Below are 23,835 nucleotides of genomic sequence, written 5' to 3'. Positions count from 1 at the left end.
TTGCAGTCCAAGAACATCGGGGTTATCCCAGGTTGAGAACCACTGATTTGGGACATGTCAGGTCTTGTTTGTGTGTATATATCTACCAAAAAAATTACCCAAGAATATTCACTTTTATTTGCTTATACTTTACCAAAAGAAAATAAGAAACTGCTTTAAACTGAGTCAGGCCTTTGATCTTTTGGGCTGCTATCTTTTCCACATGTGGATAATGTCTGTCCTTCGAGATGTTATTATTTTATAGGTATGCTAAGTAACAGTGCAAAATTGCCTTCTCTAGGTCTTGGACTTGGTAATGAGCAACCAATTCCGTATGAATGGATTTTTGTGGCTGGTGGTTTCTCTTTGCACACGGTATTTTCATTTACCACTCAAGGTGGTACTGAAAAAAAAACATTTTTGCTGTCTTGAATTTTAGGTAGGGGAAATTATTTTTGATATTTGGCGGAACGCCTCCTCCCACCAAGGTCTACCTGGATCACCCGCGCGAGTCAGGAGGTGAGGCTGAGGAGCCTGACGCCAAGAGAGGCCCGAAAGGAGAAGACACGAAACCGGGCCTTCTCGGCGGTGGCTCCTCGCCTGTGGAACAATCTCCCTCCGGCAATTCGCACGGCCCCCACGCTGGGCACCTTTAAAACCCAATTAAAAACATGGATGTTTATTCAGGCCTTCCCCCCAGCCATCTCTTGATTTTTTCTTACTTTTCCTTTTTATTTTTACTGCTGTTCTTGTTTGATTATTATGTATTTGTCTATGTTTTATTATTTGATTTTATATTTGGAAGCCGCCTAGAGTGGTCCGGCGGGTCAGATAGGCAGGGTATAAATAAAATAAAATAAAATAAAAATAAATAAATAAATCTAGTGTTGAGTTTAAATATGATTGGGCATGGTTTTCTAAGATTCCTGGCTTACGCAAACAACTGCCATCATCCTGGGATGCAGCACTGATGTTGTGTTTGAATTAATGTAGCCTCCATGTTTCCTTGTGTGTGTTACATTTATACATTCTTTATTCCAAGCAGGACTATAGCATTCAAATTCCACTACTCTTTTCTTGGAAAAAGTACTACAGTAACCACAAAGAGCTAATCCTGCTCTTTCCCATCATTGAAAGAAACTGGAAAACCACTACCTTCCAACGGTAACAAACTTTCCCCATGAAAACATGTCACTTTTAACAGAAGACATAAAGTGACTTTTTTTTCTAAATAATTTATTTCTTAATATATTAGCCATTAAATAGCATAGCATACAGAAAAAAAATCTCAGCTGCACCATATTTTTTTCATACTTATACAGAAAGGAATCAGAAACATAAAAAGTGCTGACAAAACAAATCTTTGGTGGATAAGTCTAGTTAAAACGTAAGTTGCACATCAACAGTAGATAGACACTATTTTCCCCTTTTTTATAAAATTAGGCAGAATTTCTTAGAAATGGTAGCTTCTGCCTCCATAACACTAAATAGCTACCTCCTGCTTTGCACCAGAAAATGTTTGTACTTAAAAGAATGAATACATATCAATTTGCTTGTTGTTTTTCGAATAGGTTTTAATCATTAGCAGTAAATGAATGAATAGACAGTCCCAGCACTAGCACAGGGAATCAGATTAGTACCAAATTAAAATGACTTTAATCACTGAAGTTGCACTGAAGAATGGAGCTGTCAGGAGATAGCATCAGCATTTATAGCTACTTCACAATCTCTTCACATTTTAAATAGGCTTTTGTTGCTGAAAATACCCTATAATATATATCTTCAGGCAAAGATGTTTCTAGATCTAATGATTAGTATCCCGAAAATGTTACTACCTTGCATTAAGACATCAATTAAAAAGCAGTAACTTTTGTAGTCATGACAAAATTCAGTCCCTAAGGTCTCATCAAAATTTACACCAGGCCAAGAGGTCTGAGGGTCACCTCAAACTATGTTGAATCCAATCTCCTACCAGTGTAGGGATGTTGTGAGTTACTTAAGCCTACACTCATCTTGACCTAACTTTGTGCCAACAGAGCAGCTATGTTCCTCAACTAGAAGAGATGTAGAGCTGGCATGACTTACGTCTTACTGTGCTCCATTCCCCCCCCCCCGCTTTCTTCTCCCTTTGGCTCGTCTGCTGGCAGATCTTAGGTAGCAGAGCAATTCTGCTGGCAGATCCCTGAGATCAGCCAGTATTGAGGGGTTTTGCCACAACAAGAGGTGTGGTTTATTCTAAAGCGTGCAGGCAGTTGAGACTGCACTGTCAATCTGTATATGACAGAGCTGTGGTCTAAAATCAGTGGATCCTCAGAAAAGTTAGCTGTTGAAACTCACCCAATATCTGGAAATAACAGAGTGATTGAACTCCTGTTCAGATGCCCTATCTATATTTGGTTTCCAATTATGCAGTAGAATAAAATTAGTTCTCCAGATACATATGAGGTACATGTTAAAAAGTGACCATTTATTGCTTTTTAACACTTCTAATTCCCTCTTTGAATAGTTTGTAGTGTACTCATTCCTAAATTTTTGGAGTTGAACAAGGGCAGGCATAAAGGACTGCAGTGTGATTGCCCTGCCATTTTTATGTCATCTAGTCTTACAGCAGGCCAATAATATCTGTCCAGGCAGGCAAAGAATAATTTGCTCAATACCAAATCCAACTGAATGGCAGAGATGACATTTCAAATTGGGCCTTTATCCAAAGCCCAGCAACCTCGGGGTGGGACTAATGTCTAAAAATCTGTTATTGAGTTATTTCCTCAAACTGTCCTGGAAAAAAAATTAGAAATTAAGCCAATAGACATAAACAACAATTCCATATGAACAAATGGCAAGCTGATGGATTGACTAAAACTTAGATCCAAGGAACTGTAGCCAGAATCGAAGCCAGGGGATTTCTCCTGTTTTCCCATGAACTTACATTAGAGTCAACAGGGGAAAGCATTTTAAACGATCCAGGAAGCGCTTGGCAATGAATAACCTATCCTATATGTGTGACTGAGCTACAACAAACCCAGTGTGGCAGTCTTAAAGCAAATCAGAAGTCAAATAAACAGAACTGAACAGAGCAGTACATTGGGCACATAAGAATACCTATCTCTTAACCCTGATTAACAATTTGGAAGCAGGTTTAATATTCACACATATCCTTTTCTATCTGGCATAACATTTTTCATGGTTTTGCATTACATTTATAATGACTCAGCATTGCAACACTGTATACACTAACCAAAGCTCTCATCCCTCAATAGGATGTGAAGGTGATTGCCAAACCCTGGTCAAGAGTGAGGAAAAAATCCTGTTTAGCAAAGTCAGCAGAGCAGACTAGGCAGATTTTGCAAAAAAAGAAGAAGGAAGAAATGGTGGGAGAGTAACATGAGTCCATGCCTGTTTTCCAGTGGTTAAGCGAGCAATAGTATCCGTCCAGACAGACTCCTGCAAATGCATGTAACAGGGCATATACAAAAGAGCTCCATGCCTGTATCAGTCTCCTGATGAATCCTATGTGAGAGAACATATATGTTGAGTCCAGGCTAGCCCCTAGACTTTCCAAGTCAAAATAAATTGCCAATAAATCTTGACTTGAGAGAGTTCAAATTACTTTTGCTGTTTTATTTAGCTGGGTAAAAAGTGTGATGGACGTCATGCCTCCAAGTGTAGACAGGAACAACCATGCCATGCACAGGAAGACTAGGACTTTTATAATGTTGGTTACACAAGGGAAGGGGTGGAGGAATGGGTGGCTCATGACCTGTTGGCAGAAGGTATGGGGTTACAAAGGAACCCAAAACTTTGAGTGAGAATCACAGGAAGGATGGAATTTTACAACAGGGTGGGTGAACAGACAGCAATTATGGGGATACATGTTTACACTGTTGTATTCATTGACAGGAAAACACTTCATTATCTTGCAAAGAGGTTACAAGGTTGGAAACTTCCAAGGTGATAGGAAATAATGTTTGTATAGGAAAGATGCTGGAGTTCAATTTACGTAACATTGGTCCTGGTATTTGCCTGGAGGAAGAGAGACAAAAATCCAGCTGTGTCTGTTTTGCTCCTCCAATCTAGATTGGAAGGTGAGATAACCTGCCCCGGTGAAGGAAAACTTGGCCAGCCTTATTCCTTTACAGAAACTCTTTGAGGGAACAAGAAACATGTACATATATGTATAAATCTGGCTGTGTTTTATATTTCCAAACTGTATTCTGTGTGGTCTGATTAGAGGTGTGTTCTTGCGTGTTTCATGTAGTGCCATGGTCCCTTCATATACACATAGATTTCTTCTCTTTTGTTTATTCAGGCTTCACAGTTTCATTGTGTGGAAACAGTGACAGCCACATGGTTGAAGGAAAAAGTCTTTAAGAACCCCAAATCTCCCCTTATTAGTAATGTCATCCAATGGCAGCAGTGCTTGATAATTAAAGATTTCCTCCTTCCGTCCCATGGCTCCCACAGCTTCGATACAATGAAACAAATTACTTGCAGGTCAGATGAGCTGCAGAGACAAGGGAGAAGTCTTTAATTATAGAACATTTCCTTCTCCTAGTGACAGCATCACCCTTTCATGGGCATCACCTATGCAGGAAAAGCGCATATTTTTCTAAAAACTGATATTATAATACAGTACTGCTGACTAGCTTTTTCTTTCAAGTGGCAACTACTGTTTGAGGGTAATTTCATAGCCATTACCTTAAAGATGAAGAAAAATGACTAAAAACATAAAACACTTTGAAGTCTAACTGAGATCAGTGGATGTTTTAACATCTGAAACTTTAATATCTGACCCTCCATGTTGTTGGCTACTGCCTTAGCTACTGTAGCCACTGGTGAGGGATCATGAGACTGGCATATATATTGCCCACACCTGCTTTAGGTCTATAATTCCCACACTCTGCTTTGGAGCCTACACAAGTGTAACGTGAGTAACAGAGTAATTAATTGCATTCTTAAAAGCTGCTGTGAGCCCACAGTGTGCCTCTACAGGCAAAGTTACTTGTTGTTTCTTTTAAGGATTCCTTTCCAATGAACCTCCTCTAGGAACAGGGTGGTGTTAGTTTTACTGTATCTATGCTGAACCGATTGGAAAAGTTTTTTTTTCAACTGTAATTTGTAGTAAAAAAAATGGAACTTTTCCAAGTTCTGCCGTGTTTTATTTCTGGATTATTCAGTCAACCCTTCTTAAAGAATCCTTTAAGAAACAAGCCTCCTCAAAAACTGCCCTTCCTTGGATTCCACTGTGGTAGGGCCCAAGTTTAACTGAAAGTCAATCAATCATCCATCTAGATCTACCACATCCACACGAGATGTGATCCTATATTGGCTGGGGGATTCTAGTAGTCTGGAAGAATGAGATTTCCCCAGACCGTACTATAAGCAGGTAATTCTTACTCAAGTAATTCAAGGGATAAACCTATAAAACACTTATTTTCAGTGAATACTGATACCAAGAAGTAACGTGATTCCATTTTCCTTTAATATCACTTGGTTATAAAATGTTGAAAGCAAACAGAATTATTGTTTTTCAAACTGTGCTTCAATTAACACTTCAGAGCTATTACGATCAGTTCCATTTGGTAAATTTAGATGGTATGGATTCTTTTCTTTTCAAAGACTCTTTGAGATTTCTGATTACAGCTAAAAGTAGGAGTGGACTCTTTTGCCAAATGCACAAGTCCAGTTTATATCATTCCCCCTTCTGGAAAATACAGTGGGGACCCACTAGACAATTAATCCGCAAAATGGGTAATCTGCAGGATGATGACTTTTTGCGATCGCTATAGCGATTCGCAAAACGGTTTTTCCTATGGGGGATTTCGCTGGATGATGATTTGGTCCGTGCTTCACAGACCGTTTTTCGCAAGATGATGATTTTTACAGCTGATCAGTATGTCCGTTTTTCACAAGACAGCGATTTTACTGCTGATCAGTGCTTCACAAAATGGCTTTCCTATGGGCAATTTTCGCTGGACGACAACGATTTTCCCCCATTGGAATGCATTAAACAGATTTCAATGCATTCCAATGGGGAAATGCTTTTCGCAATATGATGTTTTCGCAAAACAGCAATTTCAATGGAATGAATTAACATCGTCTTGCAGGGCACCACTGTAATCACATTTGAATCCACACCTTTTAAGAAACATTAGAATAAATAAAGAAGCAGCCCTAGCAAGCGCCATGTCCCATGAATGGTTTTCTACTGATCATATCAAAGACTGTGAAATCAAAGCTCTTTGGGCGAAGTTTTACTGTTGGTATCTTGTTTAACTTCCAGAGATAAAATATTCCTGTTATGATTACTGAAAACCACCATCTTCCAAAGAACCCATGACAAAAAGTTCACTTGATAAAAGAGTGAATGAATTAATGAATAAATAAATAAATAAATACTGTACAAAGGCAAACAACTCACAACTTGTATAAAGGGGAGCTATCAAATGACTACCAGGACTACAGCCCTGACGAGTGGCCCATCATGGAGAGGATGCGTCTGACCAGCACTCGGGGACATTGCTGCTTGTGTTGGGAGAAGGGACCTCAGAGTCTTCAATGAGAGTCAAGTCTTCCATGCTTTCCAAACTTGGACTCTGCTGGAACAGCCCCAGTATCCTTCCTCGTGGGGCCATCCCTGTCTGCTGTAGGCCTTGCTCCCCAAGCACTTTGACAAGGAAGTTGATGTATCTCATGGCCAAGCGAAGGGTCTCATTCTTACTCAGCTTCTTGTCTGGTGGGTGGGTGGGAATGAGCTTCCTCAGCTTGGCAAATGCACTGTTAACGTTTTGTTGTCTCCACCTCTCCCTGCTGTTGGTGAAGATCTTCCTCGTCATTCTTGGGACTGGCAGAACTAGAGAAAAGAGAAGTGAGAATATTATAAAAGACATAATGAAATATCTAATTGAACTATCAGCACAGAATATAAATTCACAGCTCCAGTCATTATTTGCAGTCCCCAGTGCTGATGTTTTTGAATCATCAGAAGGAAATTCCACACCCGATGTAAGATCTTAAACCAGTTGTCCTAATACATGCACTCAAGAAGCCCACAGAACCTAAACAAGTGGTGCCCCCTGCTACTACGGCATCCTACTGTTTGGTAAACATGTAACGTTTTATACACAGGGATAATTAAATGGGTAAAATACATTCTCAAAGTGCCTCCATGCAAATACAGACCTCCCCGCCTACAGGTACAAAAGGACAAAGCATAGTTCAACTTTGCCCCCACGAGTAGTAGTGACAGCTGCCAGCTTGGACAGCTTTGGAAAAGGACTGGACAAATTCAGGGTAGATGGGGTTAACAGTGCCTACAAGTTGTCATGATGGACTGTGATACATTCACTCCAGAATCAAAGAGCCATGTGCCTCTGTATGTCATTGTGCAGGAACATGAGTGGGAGGGTAGGACCACACTTGTGTACTGCTCATGCGCTTCCCATGAGAGTCTTGTTCCCCATTGTGTGAACAGAAGTTTGGCCTTACCCTGTTAACATCTAGAGTAATGGTGTCAAACTGACTCAAAAAAACAAAGCAAAACACCAGAAGGCTAGTTCGTACATTCATGAAATTCCTTGGTGGGCTGATGACTGGACTTGGTAGCTAGAAGCTAAATATGTGTCTAAGGTGATGAGATTAAAAATCTGGGGTACTCCCAGAGGTTTCTGGAAAGCTGCATCACTCTGAAAAAAATAGCATGGACATAATTGTTTTACCGAACGTCCCTTTGGAGACTCCTCATGTCCTATCTAGAACTACAATGTACCCTTTTAAAGGAATAGATAGCCAGGACAGTTTAAATCTCGACTTCAAAAACAAACCAGCACCCCTCCCTTTTGCTTGTGCTTCATATGCACCTGAAATGCGCCAGCAGACAAAAGGTCACTGGCCTGTCAGGAACAGATTATTTCAGTAAAGAAGGAGGTTATTTGTGGAAGAACAGCGAGAGCTGCCCTCTTTCTTTATTTCACTTCTTTTGTCAATACAAGCCCTGTGAGCAAATAGTAGGCTTTGTGAGTTCCTCCATTAGGTGGCATGTTAAAAAATGTATCCTTGTATCGCTGACATTTGTACAAGTTCAGTAAACAGTGATGCCTCTCCATCTTGGGAATCCTTTTTAAAGAACCGATGTTTCCTATTTCACCGGGTGGATGTTGGAAAACAGTTATGGCAATAAAGGGTGCGGCTCAGGCCTACGCTCGTTCAGTCTACTTTCACTCGGGCTTACCCACAATTAAGTGTTAGAGGTCTGCAGCCCTCGTCTGTTTACTTCATCTTAAAATGCAGTTCTCCTTGAATTCAGGGAGTTAAGCTCCCTAGTTCATATCGGATCACATGCCTGGCTTAACCTTCTAGACAAAAATCCTTGAATATGTGATGCAAGCTAGACATTCAAGATCCAAAGTGATCCAATCCCATTGCTTGCTTCAAGATTGCACCTGAAGTTGCTCTCACAGCTCTATTAGTTCTCAGATCTTTATCTTCTTTAAATGGCCAAACTTCATTAAAAAAAACATAAATTATAAGGTCTGAATTTTTTTTACACACCAGTAATTGTCTTTGCACCATGTATCAATAACCAATTCAGAGTGCTTTTGCAAAACGTCTTGCAGGAGACATTGCGTGAAAGTCACGTGCTATCACAAATCTGTCCAGAGATTGTCCCTAAGCTTTATCTCTCTTTTCCATCTAAATCTGAGGAAGCTGTCTGGTTCAAAACCAGTGCCTGGTGACTGTTATGGACAAGAGAGAGGTGTGTCAAAGGACAGATCATGAAATGGTATTCAATCTGTTCAAGATGGGGTTACATTCCCCCTGAAAACTCAGATTTGTAGCCTGGATAGTCTCCTTGATTCAGCCTTGATCCTGAATGACCAGGTGGCAACAGAAGCCAGGAGCACATTTGCACAGGTAAAGCTAGTGCACCAGCAGTACAGGCTCCTGGAGATGTCTGGGGGTGGTGACACCTGCCTTAGTTACATCCTGCTTGGAATACCATTACATACTCTAAGTGGAGTTCTCTTCGAAAACTGTCCAGTAGTTTCATCTGATCTGAAATACTAAAGCCAGACGTCTGACCAGGGTCAGCAACAGAGAACGTATAACTCTCTCCTTATAGTTTAATTGGCTATTCGTCCATTTCCAGATACAAATAAAAGTGCTGGTTATGACCTACAAAGCCCAGCCATCTGAAAGACCATATTCTCCCATACAAATTTGACTAGGGCATCTAGGAAAGGCTCTCCTGTACGAGGCCCTTCCACCTTCAGAACCTCAAGACCAGAGACAGGGCCATCTCACTGGCTGCTTCTGGGCGGCTCTGGATTCCACCGTCTGGGTAAGATCGGGTTCAGTTTCAAATTTTGACAACTCATTTTGCGCGGGAAATATCACAGGAGATGTCTTCTTAATTCTAACATCTCTATCTTTATTATTTACATGACGATCAGCACTATTCATGATTGGATTGAAAACACTTAATTCTGGCAACAAGCCATAACTGTCCATTACAAACTCCCGCCCAAAGTCTGTTGAAGTCACCGGGGTGCTGGGCCAAACTTCTCCATGTCGGTGGGTTTCCGGAGGGATGCGCTCCTCCCTGCACAGATGGTGCTGCAGCATGGGTGCCAGGCCCAGGCCCCCTCGGGTGGGGGTGGGTGTTGAATCTCGAATCTGGTTGAATCACCTGTTGTCCTCTCCCTTTCCCCTTTGGGAATACTATCATTGACCATTCCAAGGTCTCGTATCTCGCTTCTGCTGATTCCTTAAGTGGGGGGTCCGGCAGCAATCCCCCTAACTTCAGGTTGGGAAAATCCCTTAATAATTCTTGGGTTTTTACTTGCTCATATTCTCTTAGCCTTTCCAACTCTCTTTTACGCTTCCATAAGTCCAATTCTACCTCGAACCTCTGCTCGCCTTGGCTACTTATACTCTCCTCCCAAACTGACAGCTCTCGCTCCTCCCCCTTCCGACTCCTGTGCTCTTTTACCAGACAAATTTCCACCTTCCCCTTTCTTTCCACTCTCTTCCATCGCCCTCCTCAGTCATGTTTTCCTTTGGGTCTGAGTTTAAACTGGCGCTTTCTGGTTTCAGTCCTTCCACTCCGCCCTCTGTCTCGTGAGACGCCTCACTCTCCTTTGGACCTCCTTCACCCTGGGGCTCTCTTCTGAGGAGGCAAGAATAGCTCTCTCTCTCTCTCTTTCATCCACCTATGGCCAGCAAAAGCCTTTTTGTAGCCTTCCAACCACTTGGGCTTTGACTGGATGTGCTAGTTTTCTTTCATTCATATATATGATCAGCAGCATTTTACAGAGGAAACATTTTAAAGTGTTTTAATATTGTCTTTTAATATTATAATGGATTTAATTATCTTTAAATATTTGTAACATTTTGTTGAGCATCCTATGGCCTGGATGTGGAGAGGATCAGCAATTAAGTAAGTGTTTGTCCTGCTTTGGCAGGTTTTACGCCACATGCCTGTCCTTTCACTGGTTGGGCAATCTGACAGAGCAGCATGGAATGCTCATAAAATGGCTCTTCCATTCTACATTTAGACATTAAGAAACCACCAATACTGTTTTTACTTTGGTCCCAGTCGTAGGAGAATGCAGTTCATAAAGCAAATAACAAAAGGGACTGAAAATCAGTTTACAGAGATGGGATCGCTTTTGTCAAAGTAATCTGACTATAGGTACACCATTCCCAGCCAGCAGGGAGATTAACGCATTGGAACTGAAGTCGAGAGGAAGAATGTTTTCATGCTCCCAGAAATCTCAAAACACCATGATTGTAGTAACCACACGTGCAGATTGACACTGTTCCACTGCCAAAGGTAAGGATGATGAGAATTTAATTTTGGTTGGATTTTTATAAGAATTTGGCTAAATTCACCAAATATATGTGCAACACAAAGCAAAATGGTAGATTTCTCCATCGCTGGTCCAATAAATTTTGTAAGCTTTTATACTGCTTCAAAAATTGATAAAATGTGTTTGAACCTAGTCAGCAGTAGGATAAAGAAGTTGAGTGGGTATACAATGTGGAATAACATCCCATCTTATTACCAGCAATTCATATTATGGCACAGAAGGAAGATTACCCAAACAAGGTGCAGTATAGTCCTGAACATCAGCTCAAAAAGTCTCATTATTTCTCAAAATACCAAAATGACAAGATCCACATAGATCCCCCAAAAGCTACTATACAAAAGATAAACTGATGCAGGGATGGATGATTATGATCTCCCTTTTCAACTGCCAGGGCTCTGGGAGCCCTACTGCATGAGATCTATTCAGGCTGTTTTTCAGCAAGAGTAGTCATAACAATCCCTCACACAAAGCCAGCGGAGCTGTTTCTGCTCGGCATTCCACAGTAAGTGACCATTTGAGCAGCAGTAATACAAGCTAGATGAGATGATTGGACAGTGTCATCGAAGCAACCAACATGAATTTAACCCAACTCCGGGAGGCAGTGGAAGACAGGAGGGCCTGGCATGCTCTGGTCACGAAGAGTCGGACACGACTAAACGACAACAAATACAAGCTCGCAAGGAAGTTCAGCATAATCTGCTGAGAACAAAGAGTTACGAACCAAAGCCATTTAAAGAGATCCAGATCTGGAGGATCTAGGAATAGCTTGATAACTTACATTTGCCTCTTTATCATTTCATGACTGCAGGATCTAATGACCCATGCCCAAATAAACTTATACAAATACCAGAAATTCACTTCCTCCCCAACACACACCATGTTTTTCAAGGGAGTCAGCTCACACATTTAGCGGCAAGTCAGCATGAATACCGAAGCCTGACCCTAACTTAAGGCATAGCAAAGCAGCTGCCTTAAGCAGCAAAATGCAGCGATTACTTGCAAAATGTTGGAGGTTGTGTTGTAGCGAGCTGCTCTCATATTCAGTGCAGGAGGATAGTACCTTCTTGCCAGTGTTGAAAAAAAAGATTTATTTGTCAATCTGGTTAGCTCTGTGCATAGAATAGGAAAGCTGTCATCTTGCTCTTTGCCTCAAAAAGCAAACATCTTGGGTAGACCTTGTGTCCAGCAGTGGAATACAGGCATGTGTGAAGCAAGTGTGTTTTAATCTCGGGACGTACAGTACATGCACAAGGTGCCCTTGTGAATATTTTCATTGTCAAGAGCAACATATGTTAGTGCACTGATCCGGCGCTGTCATCAGAGCAGGACTTTGGGACAGCAATCCAGGCACCCACCCAAAAGAATGAGCAGGAGTGGCTTCAAGAGCTGGTTTACTGCATTGTGAGTAAGGCATGGCCAAGCAACTAGGAAGCTTCTAGAATCATAGCAACCCTATTCCTACTGCACCTGCATCAGGTCAAAAAGCACGGCCCCACAAATGAGGAGGTAGGGGGTTGCTGAATTGAGCCTCTCATGGATAAAGTTTGAAAACAATACTAACTGGAGAATAATCCAGCCGCCTCTATGCAAGAAGAAGCTTGGATGACTTGCATGGTGCCCCTCCCCAAAAGTATAACTACACTGCAGTAAGAAGACCCAACCCACTGCTAAGGGTCCAGTTGAGCTGCTCATCCTATGGGTGCCTGCAAATTTGCCTTTTGAAATGGAACAATTAATTAACATGAAATAGAAAGAAACAATGGACCACTTCAGGAGGCATTATGGGGATAGGGACTGGAGTAGAGGAAGACAGAACTAAATTCTCTACTGGTGTAAGGAGGGACTCTTTTTCATTTGTAGACCCTTCTTGGATGGTGAGAAAGGACTGGATTCAAAATGCACCAGCTTAGCTGTCTGTGTTTGCCAGTTCAACAGTACATATTAGCAATAATAAACAATGTTAGCAATGGTTTTATGAATGATGGCAGACTGGCTTGAAGCCCATTCAGAGGAGTTGATGCCAGCCATTGAGGATAAGAGGAGAGCTCTAGCAGCATACAAAGCCTGTCCTAGCGAGTACAACTTGCAGGCTCTTCGAGCTGCTCATAGCAAAGTCCAACAGGCTGCCAGGACATGTTCCAACAATTATTGGCTTCAGCTCTGCTCTGAGATACAGGTAGCAGCAGACACAGGTAACATCAACGGAATGTATGACAGTATCAAGCAGGCTTTAGGTCCAATACAGAAGAAATCTGCTCCCTTGAAGTCTACTACAGGTGTGATCATCCAGAACCGAGCATAGCAGATGGAATGCTGGGTGCAGCACTATTCTGAGCTATACTCCAGAGAGAATGTAGTAACCGAAGAGGCATTAAATAACATTGAGTGCCTGCCTGTCTTGGAAGAGTTGGACAGCGAACCAACTTTAGCAGAAATAAAAGCGGCCTTGGACTCCCTCACCTCCGGCAAGGCACCTGGGAAGGATAACATCCCTGCTGAAGCGCTAACGTGCTATAAAGAGATCATCGCCACCGAGCTGTATGAAGTATTTCGTCTTTGCTGGAGGGAAGGTGGAGTACCACAGGACATGAAGGATGCAAGCATCACATTGTATAAGAATAAAGGAGACAGAGCAGACTGCGATAACTACTGTGGCATCTCTCTTCTCAGCGTTGTAGGGAAGCTGCTTGCCTGTGTTGTGCTGAAGAAACTCCAAGTGCTTGCAGACAGAGTTTATCCAGAATCACAGTGCGGATTTCTAGCTAATAGATCCACCACTGACATGGTATTCTCCCTCTGACAGCTGCAGGAGAAATGTAGAGAACAACAACAGCCACTCTTAGTGGCCTTCATAGATCTTACAAAGGCCTTTGATTTGGTTAGCAGGGGTGGCCTTTTTAAAATACTTCCCAAGATTGGATGTCCACCTTGACTCCTTGACATCATCAGGAGGAGATGAAGGACACTGTCATTTTTGATAGCTCAACATTATATCCCTTTGACATCCAGAGTGAAACAGGGCTGCATCCTCGCACCGACCCTGTTTGGGATCTTTTTTGCTGTCATGCTAAAGCACGACTTTGGAACTGCAACAGAAGGTGTCTTTCTCCAGACTAGATCAGATGGAAAGCTCTTTAATCTCTTTAGATTGAGAGCAAAGGCCAAAGTCCAACTGAAATGCATGCGGGACTTCCTCTTCACTGATAATGCAGCCATTGTTGCCCACTCTGCTGAAGACCGCCAACAACTCATGAATTGTTTTAGCAAGGCCTGTCAAGACTTTGGACTAACAATCAGCCTGAAGAAAACACAAGTCATGGGCCAGGGTGTGGACTCACCTCCCTCTATTACCATCTCCACACAAGAATTGGAGGTTGTTCATGACCTTGTGTACCTTGGCTCAGCGATCTCTGACACTCTCTCCCTAGATGTTGAGCTGGATAAACGCATTGGCAAAGCAGCTACCATGTTCTCTAGCCTCACAAAGAGAGTATGGCTTAATAATAAGATGATGACATATACCAAGATCCAGGTCTATAGAGCCTGTGTCCTGAGCACACTCCTGTACTGCAGTGAGTCCTGGACCCTTTGTGCATGGCAGGAGAGGAAGCTGAACACCTTCCATATGCGCTGTCTCCAATGCATTCTTGGTATCACCTGGCAGGATAAAGTTCTAAGTAGAGTTCCTAGAACGAGCTGGAATTTTTAGCATGAATACATTACTGAAACAGCAACGTCTGCGTTGGCTTGGGCATGTCGTGAGAATGGCTGATGGTCAGATTCCAAAAGATCTCCTGTATGGAGAATTAGTGCAGGGAAATCACCCCAGAGGGAGACCACAGCTGTGATACAAGGATATCTGCAAGTGGGATCTGAAGGCCTTAGGAATGGACCTCAACAGATGGGAAACCTTGACATCTGAGTGTTCAGCCTGGAGGCAGGCGTTGCATCACGGCCTCTCCCAATTTGAAGAGACCCTTGTCCTGCAGGCCAAGGCAAAGAGGCAGACCCGAAATCAGCAAAATCAGGGAGCTGGACAGGGACAGATTGTATTTGTTTTCAGTGTGGAAGGGACTGTCACTCTCGAATTGGCCTTCTCAGCCACACTAGATGCTGTTCCAAGTCCTCCACACAGAGCACGTTACCATAATCTCTCGAGACTGAAGGATGCGTAATCTATGAATGATTAGTGGCTGTAGAAAACATTGTTCCCCCATATAATAAAGATAGGGCAAGTTTCACTTTTATTGATAGGGTATAATGATCAATAGAAGAGAGAATACCATAATGTAAGGCTAATATTAAAACCATCATCTCATTTTCCCAGTGCCAATCAATGCTTGCACAAGAGAGAAGTATTAACAGACTTGATGGAATCCAAACAAGTATGTACTCCCCACCCACCCCCCAAAAAACCAGATTGGGGAAAATATAAGAAAGGGTAGTTCAACACATCCCAGCTACGACTGAGCATGCTCAGTGGCCACGGAACACCAAATACTGGTTGTGAAAGATAGAAAACCAGGAATTAAAGGGATGAGATGGGATGGAGGCTCGTGGAAAAGGATGTGCCTGTTATGGAATGCCAAGTCTGCAACATTTTGGCGCAGACCCTTCTTTCATTCTAAAGTGGAGTGTCTACACAAGTGGACATTATAGATGCTTAAATGAGGATAGGCGGAACAAGAAAAAAGAGGGTCTGAAACAGAATAGACTTCTCTCTTCCCCTCCCCCTTGCAAACACATACAGAAGTGGAATGAGGCCTTCTAGCTCTGACCTCATATCAAGCTCTAAGGTAGCAGAGGGAAGGGGGCACATGGCCATCACCTCTTGGCTCTTGCATTCAAGGAACAGTAGATAGGCTTCAGTTCAAAGCTAGCATAAAAAAAGCTGATGTGTGTAAGTAGTCTTCTCTGAGTCCAGCTTTCCCCACAAGGATCCTCAGACTAAGGAGATAATCTCTTTACAGCTTAAAGATTCACATAGGAGAATATGGGAAGATGCTCATTCTCTAAAGCAGATTTCCACAAATTTTCTACAGTTTTATGGAGGCGTTGGATTACGATACCCACGATCCCTCTTGCTGTGGGGTTATGGGAGTTGTAACTCAACAGTTTTGGATTTGGGTGGTTCTTCCATGCTCAGGGTGTGATCACATGACAGAATTGTTCCCTACTTGTGCCCCAGTTAGATCATACCCTAAATTTGTGGTCACGTGATGCAATGCTATTAGTGATTCATTTTACATAACTGTGGTTCAGTTCCCTCTTTGGTGTTTCAATATATTCCTTAGCTGTATGTCATGTGCATACGATCCTATCAATACTTTCTGAAGCAAATTCACCAGGGAAGGTGGTCACCATTACTGCCATGCAGCTGCCCTTCTATAATTTTTTTTTAAAAAAAAAAACATTTCCACAGCCAGAGTGTCAATAAATTGGTAAACTTATGTCAACAGCTTTAAAGGCATTGGTAGGTGTTGCATCTCTACTGTCTGGCAAGCAGAACAGCCCCGGGAGCGGGTGCCAGGTCCATTGAGTGCAATGCAGCTCTTCCAGAGGCACCAGGTCAAAAGAGGAACATCTCCCCACCAGGAAAAGATACCTGACATATCAATGTACCATTAAAATAAACTGAAATTAAGGAGCTGCAGTACCCCATAAAACAAGAGAGAAAAATTATACCATAGTGTAGTCGGCCATAAAGATTCAAACTGAAGAAAATGAATCAGTAACTTTAAACACATTGGGACACTCAGCCAGGTATATACACTGGGTTTTACAACAAAGGTATGGAAAGTATTGTTAAAACTGGGGAACATTTCCCTGGTGTGACTGTGGCCTCAGTTTCTTGGTGCTTCAAACATACGCAGGAATCCAACTTGTCTGCCTGAGTTCCCAAAGTAACACAGAAGCTTGATAAGACCTTATTTTTGAAATAATAATAATAATAAGCCTCAAAGCATGATGAGTTCTGGCTCTTGATATTTTGCTGGCTGAAGTGGTGCTCAAACTGATTCACCTCGTCTATCAAGACTCTTAAGCAACATTTTTTAAAGTGTTGGCCTAATGTGTACACAGTGAGGTGAATCATTTTGAGCACCACTTCTGTCTAGTTCTAGTTCTGTATTCCTCCATTCTAAGCCTTATCCTCACAATGACACTGGAATTTGTCTGTTTTCCCTACTGCGTGGTAGGAGTAGTACGCTGGGAATCCATGAATCTGGTCCAGGAAAAAAACAAGATTGCAGCATTCAGTTGACAAAAATAGATGAGATCATCATGTCTACTTTACAGATGTAATCAGCATTCTCACACTAAAAGATGAATCAAAATACAGTTTTTCACATTACATGACACCAATGATGTGATTGTTTCAATGAAAAAAATGAAATAAAAACTAATAGCAAACAGTGAGATGCTACCTTTGTTGGAACCATACTAGCACATGGAGGAAAGAGGACTGACACATCCTTTCCCCACAAAAATCCTCCCACCCCCACTACTCAACTCATAAACCTGAGGACAGAATCTCTAGTGGCAATGGTGATGCTCTGTAATGTTAGATCCTAGACACAATGGACTTAGGCCACCCTGCCTTTAAGGAATCATATTCTATTATTTCAATTGTAAAGCATACACTAAATGCTCCTTTTCTCATACTTCCTCTCCAGTTCCATGATTTACACCTGCTTCTATACATTCTTGTATAGAATGTATATGTATCATATATATATTCATGATATAACCAGCCAAAATAGTAGTGGTGGGAATATTTGCCAAATCTGGTTTTAAAAAGAGAAAGAAATATACGAATAGGTACTGTCTTGTTATAGAAAAGGTGATATATTTTCAGAGAGAAAAAAAAATCATAAAACTGGCATCTGTAAGAATGTAATCTTGTAACTGCCTAGCCAGCTGTCCCTTTCCTATAACATTGGATGGCAAAAGAGATAACCTCCGCTTTCTTTTGAATTTTTTTTTTGCAACACCTCAAGTTATTTTTGTCCTGTGATGACTCCATTTTGATTACTTTTTTTTCCAAAGGCCAAACTGAAAAGTCTGTCAGAAAAAAAGTGATAGCAACCCTAATACAGTATTAATGGGGTTCACTATGTAAGGATTGAAACCCAGACTTAAAAGAGTTGAGCACTCAATGCGCTGGGTCTGGGCGGTTAAGTGGTTAAGTCTCCTAGCTTCAATTTCTCCCATGGGGGATTTTTTTTTTAATTCTCAAGTTCTTTCCATTCCAAATATGAATAATTTGTTGGAAATGGGCATTTTTTAAAATTAATTTATTTTTATTTTAGAAAACCAAAGTGGAATATTTGGAGCATGTGCTGAAATTAAATTCTGTCTCATTGCTACTATGATTTTTTTTTTAAAGTGTGCTCTATATAAATAAAAGAGAGAATGTTACAGCTACCAACGTCAGTCTTGAGGTCTCCACCTGACCATTCCTTGCTCTGGACCCTACCACCCAATGCTTTCTAAGGGTCCCTGGACTGCAGAGTTTTGGACGTGTCCGTTCCTCCCCCCCCCCCCCAAAGGACAGGCCTTAACTGCAAGTCCTTCTACTGTCATCAATTAAAACTTCAGTCCATCTCCCATTCACTGTATCTGATAATTGTCTTATTCAGTCATTCCATCATCTGGGATCACAAAGGGTTACATGGGAGGAGCAAGCCCTTCCTCACCTCCCCATTGTTTTGCTCACACAAGCCACAAAGAATCTTAAGAGGAAAGTTCCTTCTTCTGTGTAGGTTTTATACGTGAGCAAGAATGCTAGAAAATTTACTCACATGTAGAGTCTACACACAAACAGGTTGCTTCTGCTCTTCAGACATGTTACTATTCATGAGAACAAACCACAGAAGAATGGAGCAGGGCTGATGATTCTAGGTTGCAGAATGACTAAACAGGGCTTATAAGGAGTTGCAAAGGGAGGCATGGAGGGAGAAAGGGAAGAGAAAGGAATAGCTCCATGTATGAGCATCACAATCTCCCTGGATACAGTGTACAATACCAATAGAAATGGACAATATTCATAGATTCATTTGCTGGGGACACAGGACAAGGCCTTCTCTGTTGCTGCTCCCAGACTCTGGAACTCCCTTCCACAGGAGGCCAGGTTGGCCCCATCTTTGCTGTCCTTCCACAAACATGCAAAGACCTTTTTCTTCAGGCAAGATTTCTTCCAGTGACTGGCTTCCTGAGTGGGATTTTTAACTACTTTGAATGTGATTTTAGTATTGCTTTTGTTTACCATTTCTCAGAGTGGTATTTGTTTGTTCCTTTGTAATATTTACATACTTAATTGTTTTTAATTTTGAATAGTGTCTTTTAATGATATAAGCGCCCTCTATATACTCACTGGTCTAAGCTTTAAATATGGTATTTTAATTATGTAAACCGCCTTGGGTCCTTTTAAAGGAGAAAGGTGGGGTAAAAATACTTTAAATAAACAAATAAAATGAGTCCTGGGCGGAACCATGTCACCCTTTAAGCCTGACTCGAATTTTCCCCATGTGACCTGTCTTCAGTTTTAAGCTGTGGTGAGGCCTAATAGAATAAAGGAGGCCAGTGAAGCAAACATAATAGCTAGTACCGTACTGTGTTTAGTATTTACATGTGTAAAACTCTAACTATGGAAGCTGCTCCACTGATCTGCAGAACTGCTGGCTGAGTGGCTGGATATAGCATGTCAGATCACCACATGAGTTTCTACAGTTAGTGTCCAAGGCGCTACTAAATACTGACCAAGGTACTGCCGATGTCTACTGATCATGGCAGCACAGTAAATATCATTAAGGAGATGGAAGATTGTTCTCTCTCTCTCTCTCTCTCTCTCTCTCTCTCTCTCTCTCTCTCTCTCTCTCTCTCTCTCACACACACACACACACACACACACACACACACACACACACACACACACACACACACACACACACACACGCGCGCGTGTGTGTGTGTGTGTGTGTGTGTGTGTGTGTGTGTGTGTGTGTGTGTGTGTGTATTTGCCATGTTGATATTAATGCAATTCAAGTGATGAATCAATATATTTGTCCAAAGAAAAATTTTGTGTACATAATAAAGAATTTTGTTTCTGACCAAACATTCAGCTGTCTGGCCTCCTATTCTTGCTGCAATGCTGGACACACAAAAAAAAGATTTTTCTTACGTAAAAAACAAAAAGAAAATTGTACAAAGTGCTTTTAAAGAACACACACAGGCCTAATCTTCTTCCCATTTTCATCTGAGAACATTTTGAGAAAGTGAATATTTAGGCACACTCTTTTTAAAGGATAAACACGAATAATTTCTGATGGAGAGGCTTTGGACAGGCAAAGGCTCCCGAGTGCAGAAATTGCTCCCCCGCAAGCCGCAAGTCTCTTATTTACTACAGACTGATGCAGGAAGGAAGCCTTTTGGAATTTTGGATTAGGATGATTAGCCAGCAATTAAGTACTGTACTACTGAAATTAATGGGGTTTCATCCTAAATAATGCTTAGGTCTTCTAATGAAGTCTGCTTTTACATAAGAATTAACCAAAGCACAACAATTAGAAATGAACCAAACAAACATGTTTAAGATTAGCACCTAATAATAAAGACATCTACTTTAGAGGGTCAGAATGAAAAGCTTGTTGTCCCCTTGATTCTGGTGGATATTTTAAACCATAATCTTCATTTCATACAGATTAAAGCATGCAGAGAGAAAGACACTAACAAAGAGAGGAGGTGGCAAGATAGCAAGAGATTGTATTCTCGAAGGCTTTCACGTAGCATATCTCATAGCAAGAGATTTCCTGCAGATAGAATGCAGCCCAATGTGGTATAGTGTAGTGGATAGAGTCATGGGCTGGGACTCAGGTCCTTTGGCTTCAAATCCTGACTTAACCACGGAAACTGACTTAACCAGGAGTGGAACTGGTAAAACCACTCTTTAAATACCTCACTTATCTATGAGGGTTGCTGTAAGTCAGTTCAGACTTGAAGGCACAAAACAAGGACACATTAGGACCAAAACACAAGGGAAAAGCTGAGGCCAACCTTTTCTCTGTCCTATCAGAGGGGAAGGAATAACCCCTCACTTGATAGTACTGTACACCGTCCATCCAGATTCAGACCTTTCCAAAGCAGCATGTTAGCATTTCCAAAATCCAAGTATGGATCTCCTACTATCACATCACCCTTATGTAGACACAAACTCAAGTCAAAGATGGAGATTCCCAACTTGGCCTCCCAGCATTCTGAATACTGGCAAAGAATATTTCAGTCTGTTGCACCATGAAAAGGAGGCATCTAGGCTGCGATTCATGGGGATAATTTAATATTTTCCGATGTACTGGTTTCTCCATAAAAACTCCTGTTCCCACCACCAAGGGGTTATATTAAGAAAATATATGTATCATATACCTGGCATAAAGCATCTGGGGAGGAGAACCTCTATCATGCAAAGAGCAGATGAGAAGAGTTAAGCCTTTCCTCTCCATGAGCCACAATCTTAGCCCAGATTGCCAGTTCCTTTGATAACAATGTTATTTGCCAAGGTTTACATTTACATGTAGCTTTTTTAAAAAAAGATTCTAGCTCAGAAAGACCAAAGAGCCATTCTCGTTGGTCATATCTGGTCTGACAAGATGGATGTTTCTCTGATATTTTAAGCCAAAAAGCACTGGCAAAGATCTAGCCATAATAAATCTGCTTTAGTTCTATAGATTTCAGTGGGAAGTTAAACATGCACATTAACCTCTCCTACTGAAAAAAAAAAATGGGACCCAAAAGCTCTTAACCTTGGCTGGATCATGCCTTTACCTTAGTAAAATACAGACATATATTATGGAAATTGGAAACTGCAAATAATAATATAAAGCTGTCTGAACAAAAAGGATTACATTATATTACTGCATGACCAAATTTATGTGAAACATATGATACCGATGTTTGTATTGGTTTGTAACCTAATGTTTCTAGTGGCATGTTTGTTATGTGCAAAATAAATATAAATCTTTACTGTGTTGTGATTGTTTTTCGTTAGATACAGAAAACTAACACAACGAACAACAAAATAGTTACTGCAACGGATCTATGTCGTCGTCATCATATTAATTTTAAAGGTATGCACAGAGATACTTGCTCCTTAAATAAGGGAATGCATGGCAGATACTGTTGTGAAGGATTTCAAAAATAAATAAATACATTATTTTTACCTCTCCCAAATTCATTATATGGAAGCATACCTTGAAACACCTTATACAGAAACATACCCTTTGAATTCAATAGTTATCTCCAGCTACTGACTAGAATACTTCTAATAACTCTATAGGTAACTGTGGGAGATGAAAAATTATAGATCTGTGACAGTACCTCGTGTTAATTAAGAAAAGGTGTTGCCTGTATTAAATCATATAAATATATTTGAAGGACTGCATAAAGACTTAACTGTCATATATTCCTAGAATCATGGAGTTGGAAGGGAACTATAAGGTTATCAAGTCAAACCCTCTGCTCAAGGCAAGAATCCAAGTCAAAGTATATCTGTCCAAATTAAAAGGCTAGAATTCTTATTAATAATTATTTTAAAAACGCAAATAGGTATACGAAACAAAGTGTAAAACTGGTTAAAGAAAATGGATTTATCACATTATATAGTTCCTTCCCATGTAATGACATAGAAAATGGGGGAAATGCATCACATTCCCCTGCTCCACTTCAGTGACATTTTTATCCCTACATTTGCCATGGTTTACAATGGAACAAATGCAAAGATCTTTAAAAGATGTGGTGATGCTATTGCAGAGCTTAAGAACTGGATTTCACAGGGGTGCCCTTATTTCACGTTGTTTCAGAACCAGCATGCAGTTATCAACCACAAGGTAAAGAAGGTAGCTATTTGCACTTCATCACTGAATTTAGTCCCCTCACCTGCAAAGTAGGTGAGGGGATTAAATTCACATGAAGCCAGAATCTTATATGTGTGGGTCAAAGTGGAAATGGCAAGGATCCTAATCTCACCCCCCCCACGCTTCAAAACACAGTGACAGCAAAAGGGTCTCCAAGAAAATCATTGCAACGCCACATACTATTTTCTTTTTTTCAGCTGAGGACGCTTGTTTGCCCGTTTGTAGAAAGTTGCACAGAAAGCTAAAATGCTAAGAGTGAGACAGAGAGAGAGAACCAGAAGCAAAAGTGCTAAGTTTGTAGCTTACCTTTCTCAAAGTTGAAGCCACCTGATCTTAGAAAAATATGCACATACAGCCCAGGTAGGAATGTTCTCTCCGTTGCCCTTTGCTCTCCCAGCTCTGAAACACTTGTGCTTCTCTCCTGACAAGCCGGCCAATTGCCGATCCCTGTCTTCTGCCTCATTTATAGAATGCCAGCTCCTTTGTCTGGCGCGTGTCACCACTAGCGCTAGCGATCCGGGGAGCTTATTCGGCATCTCCTGGGAGATTCTTTTTCATGCTCCATCTTCTTCCCTACTAGAATTCTAGCTCCTGCTAGGATAAGCCGAAACGGCAGCTTTTGTTCCGAAAAGAATGTGCTCCTACAGATTTATAAGTCTCTTTTCTTGCGGAGGGGGAAATCTTGAAAAAAAAAAGCTATTATTTGAAAAAGGCCCACATGTGAATCCAGAAGGGTGGAACAAACTAGGCCTAGTTTGAAAGTGTTGGTTTTGGTACGTGTGTGTGTGTGGGGGGGGGGAATAATAGGGCTCCATCTTTAGGGACTTCAAATGTTAGGCACAGCCACCTGCCAAAAGACTGGCCTGAAAAGTTCCTCTGAGCATGTGCAGAATGCTTCTCACCACAATCACTTGGAGCCAGGGAGTGGGGAGTGGTTATAGATCAGCAGGCACAGCTTCCAAGCAAGCTTGAAAAACTGGCGCTACTCTTTTTGGACAGTCATCATCACCAACACTCAGCACCAGTGACAGGCCTTTGGGAACGGGGCTTCTGAAAAGCATGACTCATCGGTCAGGTTATGC

The 23,835-nt window shown here is 41.4% G+C and overlaps 1 protein-coding gene across 1 annotated transcript; it reads right to left on the bottom strand.

The window, feature by feature from the left end:
• Nucleotides 1–2,705: 2,705 nt before the first annotated feature.
• TAL2 (TAL bHLH transcription factor 2) lies at nt 2,706–23,332 on the bottom strand. The gene is made up of 2 exons (XM_020801466.3): nt 23,060–23,332; nt 2,706–6,829 (listed from the first exon to the last, which is right to left on the bottom strand). The coding sequence occupies exons 1-2, from the start codon at nt 23,214–23,216 to the stop codon at nt 6,459–6,461; spliced, it is 528 nt and encodes a 175-aa protein (XP_020657125.1). The 5' UTR covers nt 23,217–23,332; the 3' UTR covers nt 2,706–6,458.
• Nucleotides 23,333–23,835: the final 503 nt, after the last annotated feature.

The sequence above is a fragment of the Pogona vitticeps genome, chromosome 2 (genome assembly GCF_051106095.1).
Source record: "Pogona vitticeps strain Pit_001003342236 chromosome 2, PviZW2.1, whole genome shotgun sequence".
Taxonomy (NCBI): Eukaryota; Metazoa; Chordata; class Lepidosauria; order Squamata; family Agamidae; genus Pogona; species Pogona vitticeps.
Note: the sequence above shows the minus strand (reverse complement) of the source record. Positions and strands in the feature narration are given on the sequence as shown.